Below are 13,273 nucleotides of genomic sequence, written 5' to 3'. Positions count from 1 at the left end.
ACAATGTTTGTGACCCATGTGCTAGCCTTGCTAAATAGTACTGGGTAAGACTGTTTGGAAGCACTGTGCTAGCAGTGACTTCTTTGTTGTTTTTTTCTCTAGATGAGGTGAAGAAATCTAGATTGTGATTTCCTGCAACTTGTCACAGAAACAGGAGATATAGTATCTTCCCATGCAGTCTTTCTGATATAACTCTCATAAATAAATGCCTTAATTCTTCTTTTCTTAAACTTAATTGGGAATTAGAGTAGATATGGTTTGTGCTTTGTTTAAAATTAGGGTTACTGTCATTTCACACTACTGAATAGCTCTTATGCTCCATCTCAGAACTGGTTGTTGAAGTAGGTTCTTCATTTATTACTAGTAAATCTCTAGAGGAAATTATTATGTTCTAATAACACAGGTATAAGTCATACTTAGAATAAAAAGTATTTTAACATAAGAATTGTTAAAAATGCAAACACCAGAATTCTTATTAATTTCAAAACAAAAATCGCATGCATTCGGCCTAATCCCTTGTACCTCTGTAGACCGGATAGTTTCACCATGAATGGGGCATTAAAAAAAACAGTGACTACAGTTACGTATTTGACTACCACTCTACTTACTGGCAATATTACAAAGGGGAATGGAAGGAACATCATGCTAGGGTGTTTCATTTTATCTTTTTTCATAAGCAGGGTCTGTAATTATGTAGAGTAGTTAATGGAACAAAGTAGCCTAATCTATTTTGAGAGCACAAGTTTCCTCAGTGTTTAGAAATTTGGCTTCTGGACAATTTTGCTGATAGTTCTGCAAAACCGGGTTTTTGGCAGTTAAGCAATGGTTGTAGTGTGTCTGCATTTGTTTTTTAATAACAGCATCATAGACACATTTTTCCAAGCCAGTGAAGCAAGAACAGGCATGCAGATTTAATTTAAGATGTTTCTGACTCTTTGGAGGAGTTCTTTACTGGCTAAATGTATTTACCATTGTGTTGCTTCCAGGCCTAAGAAGTCTCCGAACAAAAGGCAGCATTCAGCTCCCCAGCCGTAAAGTTCACTTACAGATGCTTGTTAGGCTCTGTCTAGCTCATAGGCTGGAAATCACAGACAGAGGTTTCTGAAAGAACTGGGGCAGGGAGCAGCTGTTTGAAGTCTTGCACATATTTACCTCTAAAAGCACAGGCCTCATCTGTTACTGTGTGCTATGCAGTCATCAGGTAACTGGCTTGCCTTATTAAATAAGTTATAATGTACTAGCTCTTTTTTAAAAGGGCCTATAAAATTCGGCAGGATGAAAGTAATAACAATCTATATAGATGTCATGCTGTTTTCATATGTGTTTCTTTGAAGGTCTATGAAATTACAGAGAATTATTGCAGTTCTGTAGATTCATTAAATCATCTTCTAAATTTCCACAGCAGAAATATAAATTTCTATGGGATGTTTCAAAACATCTATGCAAAAGATATATGATTTAATATTACAAGATTGCTTGTAAGGAATGAGAAATTTCAGGGTCTGAGTTTCCCATTTTTGCCTCAGCACATTGCAGAAGAACTTGTTGACTTTATATTTTAAATCAATACTAATAATGAATAATGTTAGATTTAGTCTCATCTTTTCCTGGCATGACTTTTTTTTTCCATCATACTTAAAATGTGTTATTTAAATGTATGAGACATCGTTCAGTTTTGAGCCCTAGATACTAAATTCTGTTTATGAAGCAAAAATAAAACACTTGGAAGTCAGCAGCATGCTCAAAATATAGCAAATACTTGCCAAAAGATCAGATTTTCGAGCTTCACATGGAAATTTTTCATATATGGCCAAATTTTATTCTCACTGTCATTGCCATTCATCCACAGTATATGGATAATCAAGTTTACACTGACATACAAGTATCAGCAAATGGAATAGCTTTGCTGAAGTTTGAAGTTCTGGAGGCTTTTAATCAATTTTTTTATTGAGAACTTTAAATATTGTTGGTAACTAAGAGGAACTTCTGTATTCCACTAGACTTATGTCTCTTCTGGTCTCCACTGTAGTGGCTTCCTGCTAAGGGAACTTTCAAGCAACTCAAGGTTTTACAGATGTATTCATGCTATTAGCTTATTTTAGTTTATTCTGTCACATTTATTTAAAAAAATTGTAAATACTTTGAGAAAAATAGAATAGAAAGTTGGATTCATCTATATAGATTAAAAGTCTTGTTATATAAACTGGAAAACTTCCCTATGAGAGTGTTTCACAGGAATAAAGATGCAATGTTGAGTAGATATTTATCTTTCAGACATTTGAGCCTGCCTATTTTCTTAAAAGTTGCACTAGATTGATTAAGTTTTTTTGAAATCAAGAATAAACTTGTATAAGCATGCAATCTAGCTCCGCCAGAGAAGTGTAAACCTTATTTAAATCGATTTAATACCTGTCTATTTTTCTGTGATTGCATTGCCACATATAAGTAAGCAAGGTACATTTCAATTAACCAGCAGGTACAGGACATAGTCAATGTGCAGTGAAATACAGTTTGGTGTGGGGTAAACTGCCTTTGCCCTGACTGGTAGGTGTCCAGTTTTAGGTTCTTCATTTTTTGCACTTGGGTATCTAAACTGGGGTCATGAAATTCACTCCTAGAGTTGAATGCTCCAGGCACTGCAACACTCCGCTTTGTAAATCTCGGTGTGGTTTTGCTCTAACTGTAAGTTATTAGACGGTACCAGTATGCCCCAACACTGTGGAAAAAGGCATTTATATTCCTTCATCTGTAAACATTTTAAAAGGAATTGCTTCTTGTCTGGAGGACGCAGGTTTTCCTTGTTGTACTAATAGACGTCTTTGTGAAAAGCCTGAAGTCATTTCTTACAGGAAAAGAGGGTATATTTGAACAACTGCCAGAAAGAAATATGTCCACAGGGTATGACCACCAACAGCAGAGGCGAAATCAAAGGGTGACACAGTGGGTCTTTAGAGTGCTTATGCATTGAACTGATAGCATTTCTCTGCATAATAATCCATGAAGACATGGCCAAGAGAAGGGGAAAGTTGTATAGATAACGTCCTATTCATAAGCTCCATATTAAATATGAGATGTGTCTTTAGTTGAGCAAAGCTGATGTTTTCTTGGATCTGTCACTGAAAGGATTATTCAAATCCGTAGTTTGTCAGGATTAACATGCTCTTTCTCATTCCTTTCCCATCAGAGATGGTAATTGACAACTTGTAGCAAGGAACAGTGTATTAATCTGTAGTCAGAAAAGTCCAGTTTACAATTACTTATTTCAGTTATTCCATGTAAGGAAAGATTTGCTGATACCTTGTTTTCTCAGATCTCATTTTTTACAGAAGTGCAGACAACATAATCTATTTTAGAACTGGCTCAGGAAAAAGCAGTTTCTCATCTGAGCTGTACTCCCCCAAACGATAGATTTGGGTTTTCAAGACCACTACTATTACCAGTCATTTCTTAAAGTGTTTTGAGAATCTCATCTTGACAGAGGTAAACAGGTCACAAACCTACCATATAAACTCTAAAAGATCACAAAGTTGATTTACAGTTCTGGCATTAAGTACTTCACCAAACAGTTGTACTAAATATAGTTATTTGCACAACACATTCTTCTGGGATTTGACAAAACAGTTTGTATAAAATAAAGACTGTCCCAGCTTGGGCACAAAGCTTGGCCCAAAGCAAACATTTCTGAAGGTCAGAAAACTTTGAATGACTTTTTGTTATATTCAGATATGACTTTGTATTTCTAGTAGAAGGCAGGAAAAACAATGCCATGAGAAAAGCCCATTATTTAAAATGAACTGACCAGAAACTCCAGACAACTGGAATGCTTCCAGTACAAAATCATCCATCTTCTCTCTTCTCTATGCCTTTTTCCCCCCTCTCTTTTATGGCTACCCAAAAATACACAGCTGCCTCTCGACTTCCTTGAAAACGCTGGTGAACTTCCCCTTCATAGTGAATGGCTTCCTCGTTCCCATGGGTGTAGGAGGCACTGCTTATCCTTTTTCTCTGCAGATGTGAACTGCAGTGGTCACCTCTTGTACATGCTTTGTCACATGGCAAAGCATTTAAAAAATACTAAAAAGTGGAATAAAATCTCGTCTATCCATTCTTTAGTGTCAGAAGCAGGGAAATGCAGAAAAATGATACTTCATATGTTCATTGGCTTACAGGAGGATTAGAATTTATGGCTTTTAACTATGTATTCAGAATCTGCAGATAAGTGGTTTGTGGGGTTCCCACGGGACAACGGTCAAGTACTGAACGAGCTATGTCCAGGCATGTCCAGGGGGTGGTAATGGGGTGGTGATGAACTAGCCAATCATAATACAGAACAAGGGCCTTGGTTATGAGACCAACAAGATATGGGGAAGTAGAAAAATAAGAAAGAATGCTGCACCTGCAAGATATAACTTTTTAGCATAAGCCAATCAGAACTAATATAGAGGCGTGTGAACAAAGCATACTAACCAATCATAATAGAAATGACATGTACACAGAGCGTGTACAAAAATAGAATAGTATAAATGTACCCTCAACAGAATAGTATAAATGTACCCTCAGATACGCGAATAAAGGAGATCTGCTTAACGATCATATTGATCTGCGTGCATTTACTCCGTGCCCTCTCAACAGTGGTTAATTGTCCAAAACTTTATATGAATGTAATTATGAATTAGAAATTCAAAAAATATTTTGAGACTATATTCCTGACTGCAAAATCATAGAATCATAGAATCATTTTGATTGGAAAGGATCCTTAAGACCATTAAGTCCAACTGTTAACCTAGAACTGCCAAGTCCACCACTAAACCATGTCCCTAAGCACCACATATACTTGTCTTTTAAATACCTCCAGGGATGGTGACTCCACCATTTCCCTGGACAGCCTGTTCCAATGCTTGATAAACTTTTCCGTGAAGAAATTTTTCCTGATATCCAGTCTTAATATTTATTGGTATGAATATTTATATCTAAATATATATTTGGTATGATTATACTCCAAGACTAATCTCATTTTTAATACATCTTTACAAATTTCTGTTTAAAAATCCTCAATTAAAGATTCTTTTCTTCTTAAATCTCACCTCCTCTGCGTACATTGTATTCCCATTAGTTTCTTCAGTTCCCTGTTGCTGAGTCCAGTCTTGCAAATGAAAGTCAATGGAGGTGCTCCAGTTAAATATTCAGAAATAGTGATAAGGGAAACCTCATTACAGCCCTAACTACAGGGCAGGAGGCATATAAGGCACCCACCACTTGGCAAAGGATCTGTTCTAATCACTTCATCGATTACGGATTCCCTGTTGCAGGTAGTCCTAAAATCGAACTTCTCTGGACATTTAAAACAGGCAGAGTGATATGTCTGAAGGTTTGCAAACTCCTTTTGTTTTGTCCAAAATTCATTAGGCCGCTTCTGAATATCAGCTTAATGCTCTAACCTGGCGAAATCGCTAATGGATCGAGGGATACCAGGTGCTCTCGAGGAAGTTGGTAAAATATGCTTAAATGCTGTCTCTGGGTGGGAAGCTGGCATTCTTGCAGGACATAATTTTGTTCACATTCATTTTCAAGTGAAGGCACTTTTCAACTCTCTCTTCTCTTTCTGGCGCAAATCATGAAGACAGATTTTTGGTTGCTTTGAATCTTCCATCTTTTCAATTTATATATAAAAATTAATAACTAGATAAAAGATATTCTGCCTGAAGTTACTTAATCTTTCATGATAGCTATTAATCAGAATCTATAGTGAGAGGCAGGCATCTCTCAGAACACCTCCATCTGCTGACACATTGTAGGCAGGCTTCAGGAGATGCTTTCAAGGCAGTTTCCCTGCCTAGCTGAGAAAGCAACTGAGTTATAATGTGACATGAAAAATGAGATGCCATTTCAGAATGGGAAAAGTTGCAAAGAGGTAAATACATTTTATTTCTCCCTGCCTGTTTTGAAGCCAGTAGATATAGTAGAAATGCTTACTTGAATATGAAGATTTATAGAGAAATGTCCATGAGGAATGGTATTTAAGTATAACTAAACTACTACTGTGTGAAAGCAGGGGAGAAAGACTGTTGCTAGCGTATTGTAAAGGTGAAACTAAGACTGTAATGATTACAAAGGCAGAGCCATCCTCAGAATTCTCATATAAAAGTTTTTTGGCAGTAGGTGCCCTTACAAAGTAACGCTTTCAGTTATCACTGATGCTTTGACTCACCAGCTAGTGAGTGCCATCCTAAGGAGCACTTCTGCTACTGGTGCATATTCATTACATGAGATGCTTTAAACTAAAAGGATGTGGGTGTTGTCAAAGCTGATGAGAGGTCAGACACAAATTAATAAAACTAAAATCAGATCACAGCTTTTAAAGGCAAGTGGTGGGGTTTTTTTGGTTTTGGGTTTTTTTTGGTTGTGTATATTCCTGCCCTGTTTTGGAAGTGGTTACCTAATGAGTTTATTTACAGATGTCAGATATACAACAGACTTCCAGGAAACAGGTCTGTAGTTATTTCCAGCACCACAGTATCTGTAAATCCCTATTTGTGGGAGGAAACTGAAAGATGTGCTCTTTGTTTTTTCACCTTTGTGATGTCCTTTAGGACACAAGGAAATGGAATGAAGCTGCATCAGGGAAAGTTCAGATTGGACATTAGGAAAAGGTTCTTCATTGAGAGGGTGGTCGGTCACTGGAAGAGGCTTCCCAGGGAAGCGGTCATGACACCAACCCTGTCAGAGTTCAAGGAGCGTCTGGACAATGTTCTTAGTCGTATGGTTTAGTATTAGGTAGTCCTGCAAGTAGCAGGGAGTTGGACTCGATGATCCTTATGGGTCCCTTCCAACTTGAGATATTCTATGATCTATGCACCGTGACCAAACTGGTAGTACGGAATAATGCTTTGTTTAAGAAGATGCGTATTGAGCTTAACTTAAACATAGACTTGAATATGTTGCACCACCTCACCCATGATCTTGAAAAGCAGTGTTCATTTGGCCTTCATCTAGATTTTCAGGAAAGAAATTATAGGCAGTGATAGTGTGAGACAGCCCTTTGAAAGCAGTGGTCAAAGTCATAGTAATTGTTTGAGCTTTCCTGGACAAAAGTGACAAACCCACATGTTTAAGGAAGTAGCAAAATACAGTTGCCTCTCCTTTTTAGACTCATACGTAGACAAAGGTTCTGAAGTGGAAGATAAACTTTTTTGGTGCAGCTGTCACAGAAAATGTTGTTGTTGAAGGTATAATAAGCTGTTCCTACTCTGCAGCTCATAATCTCAGTACATACTGGTGATTAGACAACCGTATAAAGATAAGGTCATCTAATGGTCTATTAAATGTTCTGGAAAAATCACATTACTGAGATAAAAACTGAGGCAAAGAAATTGATGCAACTGCATTTAGTGAAGGTATTGCTACCTTCTATGTCTATTCTAATGTGTCTTCTCTTTGTGTTTTTTTTTTATTAGAAGACAACAATGGATGGTCTCTGCAGTTTGATAAACATTATACGAAGGACAAATACAATAAACTGAAATCTCTGTATGCATTTCAGACAAAGACACCTGAGTGCTGTAAGTAATTGCAGATATTATTTGTGTGATTATTACTGATGATTCCTAGAAAGAAATACATAACAAATATGCTTATCAGAAAGAGAAATACAGTGAAATTTCAAGCATAGTAAAACAGAATTAATGTCTCAGACAAACAAATGCGTTGAAGCTAATTTCAATTCCATTAAGAGTGATTCATTTTCTGTAAGAACAGTGTCAAACATATGCCAATTAGGAAGGCAATACAAACGTTTATCTGAATATATTAATACAGCCAGAAAGACTATGAAATACACATCTTTCAGAGTGAAATGAAGGCAACATTCTTCCAAATTCACTTCTTCTTACGTCAAATGATTCTTGCAATCCCCCTTCACTTCTGCAGGCATTCGTCCCTTTGTGCAGATTTCCTGACTCTGCTGTCTACTGTGAGCACTAACTTAAAGCACAGAGACAAGGGGAAAGGGAGCAAAGGCGTCCTGACCCATTTTCATCCCATTTTCACATGGACAGAGTTGTGCTCATTCTAGTAAATATAAGAGGACTGAATAATCTAAAAAAAAAAAACACAAAAAAAATCCATGCCAGATTCCTGTATATCAAGCCTGAAGCTCAAGAGATTTTACAAGCTTTTTCACAGAGGTCAGGAAGTAACACTTTTTTGTGTCCCCTTATATTTATTGTTAGGGTATTCCAGGTCTAAATCAATTATGTAAAAATGTGTGTCTTAATTTCTGTTTGACACAGCCTGGTACGTCTGTCTTTGTGCTTGCTGTTCTTTTACACCATATTTCTTTTCTCCCCATCCCATCACATCACCCATCCCACCTTTTGCCACAACCATGTTCCCATTCTCACACAGTGGCTGGTGCTGTGCCAGCAGAGTGTACCTGCCAAGGGCTGGAGATCTTCTGCGATGCTGCCAAATTGCGTGCTGTCCCATCAGTCTCTTCGAACATAACCATTATGTAAGTAGAGCAGAAAAGTGGTCTCTTGCTCTGTTCAGGCTTGACTATCAATCCTACAATCTTTTCACAACTACAGCCTTATAATAATGACCGGTTGGCTCAGCTGGTGCTTGTGAAGGCATAGTGTCTCTCTGTTGACAAGTCCTTTAATGTTTTAAGTACAGGTTTTCCCTGCATAAAAGGAGAGAAAAGGAACTAAAAACCTCTGTGTGAAGTGATCATTTCATGTTTGTAACAGTGACCTGAGCTAGCAACAGTTTCAGAGAATCTAAAGAAATCTTCAAAACAAATGTTTCCTTTTAAGACACAATACTTAGGGACCTTTTTAATATTCTATGATCCTGCCAGTATTCCTAGTCTGCATTCCTGCCAATAAAGTCAATAACCTTGAACTCAGTGGAACTACCTGCTTGAGCAAATCTTTTTAGTTCTCATTTGATGTCTCTGAATATGACATTATTTAAAAGGATTTAATCTGAGATGGGTCATCATACAGATACGTATGTATAAGCCAAACTTTTTGAAGAGACCAGGGAAGGGTTGATACTGCTCTTAGTTTGCACATCACTGTTTGAGAGGCCATTTTCTGTGTGGTGAGCAGAGGGTAGCATCACGTATCCTTACCTGAGGATCTTCCCTGCAGACCAGGGGTTACGGGTCTTTCTATTTGGTACCTGTTTGTGCTCGTGTGTGTCTGAGATTCTCCTTGTTGGGTCCGTGTTCGAATACCGCAATACTTGATAACAAAGATTAATGTGGAATGTCAAATATATATTTAAACTGGCTGTTGGCTCAGGGTCAACAAAGACTTCAAAAATAATGGCCCAGTTCTAGCTTTAGAAAAAGCAGTGAGTCGGTTCAGGTGGCTTTCAGGCTAGGCCCTCTTCTAATCCCACCATGCCCTGAACGATTTTTGCTCTTGACAGGACACTTGAGTCGGTGCCCAATGGAGATGGGGACATACGGACACATGCGCTAGGGAATAAGCTCTATATGCATTTAAGGTTTGAAATAAATCTGTGGTTTAGTTTATACTCAAATCTTTTTAACTTTCAGGTTTAACTGTTATTTTGTCAGTTGCTCTGGGGACATGAAAGAATATTTTTTGATTATAAACTCCTTGGCTTACTGCTTAAATTTATAAAAATATTCAGACAGAGATAGCATATTCAGATGGTTTCATGTTGCTTCTATTATTTAGCAGTGTGAAAGCTGCTCTTATTGAATAACAAAAGTGGCAGCACTGTAGGAAGTTGGGAGAGTAGTTTCACTGTGTACATTCATTCCTACAGGTCTCTTCAGAGGAATCTGCTAAGGAAACTTTCTGCTGACATTTTCAAGAAATACCAAGACCTTAAAAATCTGTAAGGGAGTGCTTCAACTTAAAATATCTATTTAGTGCCTTAAATATTCATCCTCTCCCTCTCACATACATATACCCTGAGCTTAACATCTAAGTGACAACCCTCAGTTTATACTCAAAATTATTTTGTCTTATCCTTCAGTACCTCATCTTATTGTGTAACCTGTTGGGCTCAAATCGCTTGATTTGACTTCTCTCTTTTTGCAAAACCATAATTTCTGCATATTTAATTTTTTTATATTGATTATTTTATATCAGAAAAATGCTAAACTTTCATCGTGTCTGAAGGAAGTTACGTGTATAATGAACAGTAACATGCCAAAAGAAATTAAAGTAACTTAATCCATTTATTCTGCAAAACAGAAGTTTGGAAACTAAAACTTCCCATTGTCTTGGGAAGCTCACTCACATGGCACTTGGTTTCACTCCTAGTTACATCTGGTACCAATTTGATAATGCCCCAACTAGCCAGATTGTTATGGCAACACAACACTGCGTTATGTTTTATGATGTGTAACATATATGTTGTTCAAAGATCATAGCCTTTAACAAGTTTGCTTTATATAGAATTAGTGAAATTAAGAATTAAATGCAAAAGTCTAGAGCAGGGCTCCTACACCACCAAACGAAGGCACTTAACAGATCTAGAAAACTTATTGGAGTGTAACTTTTATGGAAACTGTGCTGTCCTGCAGCACCATCTTGTGTTCACAAGGTTAAATGCCATTATGGCCTTAAAGTCTTTAAAGACACGTTTTCATTAAAAGAGATACACCCATATCTATATGTACAAACCATTTGTTTCTAATATTAATTTCACGCATTTCTGATCAATAACTGTACATTTTCAGAAAGCTCTTGAGCAGGGTTTGACACAAACCCGTTTTGTAAAAGCCAATGTCAGATTTCTTACTGCTTTTTAACACAAAATCATCTGGGTGCTTTATTAAATGTAATTTAATTAAAAGGATTTATATTTAAATATTACTCAGAGAATAACACTATAATGCTTTAAAATTATTTGAAAAAGATTTAATGTTTGCAGTTGATAATATTTTTTATCTTCTTAATTCATCAAAGTAGATAAAGAAAAACAGAAGGAAAAAATTAGTAGTCTTTAGTTTACAGAAAACCAGTAAGATTTGTTTTACATTTTTATTATATTATCTTAAAAATGCAGCATTTTGAAAATTCTCTGATACCAGAAACAGAACATTCAAAAACACATGTTAATTTGACATTTGCCATGAAAATTGTGTTGCTTGTAGCAGGGTTCTGGCTAAACATGCAGATCAGGTCACACAGGTGAGAACTGCAAGGTTAGGACATAAAACAGGAGGTCACAAACAACCACTTCATTGTTCAGCTTGGGCAAACCAAGCGTCCGTTTGAATGAATTTTGTAATTCTCCTGGGAGGAGGGGTATTTCTTTTAAAACACCTTTGCAGTCTTTTCAGCGATATCTGTGAAATGGGTATTGACAAATTTAAGATGTAACAAGTTTGACAGCTTCTTTCAAACTACCACACATGCATTCAGTTTAGTTGACAGATTTTAATTGTTTATTTATGCTTGCTTTGACTTTATGTGCTTAGAGAATTAATTGTTGTTGTTGTTGTTGCATCTTCTTAGGTATCTTCAGAGTAATAAAATCAGAGCTGTATCTGAACGTGCTTTCAAAGGTTTATACAACTTGACAAAACTGTAAGTATTGCTTTTTGAATACTGAAGTAAAGAGCAACGGGAAGAGCTCTGAGAGTTGCTACGGATGTCTCGCTTTTATTTGATTCAATGTTAGGAAGTTGCAAAATGGTACAAATCTTTAACTCAATGATCGGATTGAGAAAGCCAAGATAGATTAAGAGCTCTCTGTGCGAGTTTATCTGACAGGACAATACTTTGAAAATACAAGTGGGCTCCATACTTCACTCCTGTTCCCCAAATCTGTGGAATGGAAGAGGAGACAGTATGGTAGTTACCTGCATAAAGTCAGAAAGAATGAAAAAAGAATAAAAGAAAAGCAAGAGCTTGTGATGAATCAAAACTCCTTAATGTTGTTTTCGGTTTACAGAAGCAAACCAAAGTAACCAGTATCAGTAATGAAAAGAACACTATTTTCCTTGTTTTGCATCAGCTTTTTGAAAGATCCTTCTAACTTTTAAGGAAAATGCTCAGTGAAAGAGATAATACAGAAATTGAGTTGTTCAGTTCAGCTTTTTGTTTCTGCAGTGTTTTTAAAAGGAAATTTTTTTTAGATGTTGTACTTCTTTTTCCGTCACATGAGTGTGGTTGATTATCTGTTGTTACAGCTGCTGTTATTACCTTCCCAGACCATTTCTCAGGCTTTCTTTTTTCCATGATTCTGGTACCTACATTTGACTAACATCTTTAGCTGAGACTGAATGGGATCCTGGGAACATTCATGGAATTAATCACTCCACAGAAGGAAACTGGAAAGGGCCTAAAATACGACACACTGAAAATATTTAGCTTGCTGTGTTTTCTTATACATAAGACAAAAAGTTCTACATAATTGTTCCGAAAGTCCTCACTATAGAGAGTCCCACCTTGTTCTCAAAGAAAGGCATGAAAATTACCATAATCAAAAATGATAAGTATGAAAAAAGTTTAGCAATATTCTGATAAATTATGAAAGAAAAACCTTAAAAATAATTTTCATGCATCAGATGTCAATTAATCATTCCATTTGTTTATCTTTTGTTGGTCTTGTTTCAGTTACCTGAGCAACAACAAGATAAGAAGTTTGAAGCCTGGTGTCTTTGAAGATCTCCACAAACTTGAATGGCTGTATGTTGTTTTCTTATTTTTATGTTTATTTTCTGAAGGAATAATTAAAGCAAGAGAAATAAATCACAGAATCACAGAATCAGCCAGGTTGGAAGAGACCTCAGGGATCATCGAGTCCAACCATTGCCCTGACACAACCCTGTCAACTAGATCATGGCACTAAGTGCCATGTCCCGTCTTTTCTTAAACACATCCAGAGATGGTGACTCCACCACCTCCCTGGGCAGCCCATTCCAATGTCTAATAACCCTTTCTGAAAAGAAATTCTTCCTAATGTCCAACCTGAACCTCCCCTGGCGAAGCTTGAGGCTGTGTCCTCTTGTCCTATCGCTAGTTGCCCGGGAGAAGAGGCCAACTCCCACTTCACTACAGGTAGTTGTAGACTGCAATAAGGTCACCTCTGAGCCTCCTCTTCTCTAGGCTAAACAACCCCAGCTCCCTCAGCCGTTCCTCGTAGGACAGACCCTCCAGACCCTTCACCAGCTTGGTTGCCCTCCTCTGGACTCGCTCCAACACCTCAACATCTTTCTTGAAGTGTGGGGCCCAGAACTGAACACAGTACTCAAATCCAAATATTTGGATTGCTTTCATTT

General features: G+C 37.1%; 1 protein-coding gene across 1 annotated transcript in view; it reads left to right on the top strand.

The window, feature by feature from the left end:
- Nucleotides 1-13,273, top strand: part of RXFP1 (relaxin family peptide receptor 1) — a 103,358-nt gene that overhangs the window by 77,452 nt on the left and 12,633 nt on the right. Inside the window, exons 3-7 of the mRNA XM_068404158.1 lie at nucleotides 7,455-7,559; nucleotides 8,404-8,509; nucleotides 9,802-9,873; nucleotides 11,505-11,576; nucleotides 12,609-12,680. Of these exons, the coding sequence (XP_068260259.1) occupies nucleotides 7,455-7,559; nucleotides 8,404-8,509; nucleotides 9,802-9,873; nucleotides 11,505-11,576; nucleotides 12,609-12,680 (427 nt within the window). The remainder of the gene's footprint in view (nucleotides 1-7,454; nucleotides 7,560-8,403; nucleotides 8,510-9,801; nucleotides 9,874-11,504; nucleotides 11,577-12,608; nucleotides 12,681-13,273) is intronic.

Source organism: Nyctibius grandis, chromosome 6, assembly GCF_013368605.1.
Source record: "Nyctibius grandis isolate bNycGra1 chromosome 6, bNycGra1.pri, whole genome shotgun sequence".
NCBI classification, from domain to species: Eukaryota; Metazoa; Chordata; class Aves; order Nyctibiiformes; family Nyctibiidae; genus Nyctibius; species Nyctibius grandis.
This window is presented reverse-complemented; position numbering and strand designations above follow the sequence as displayed.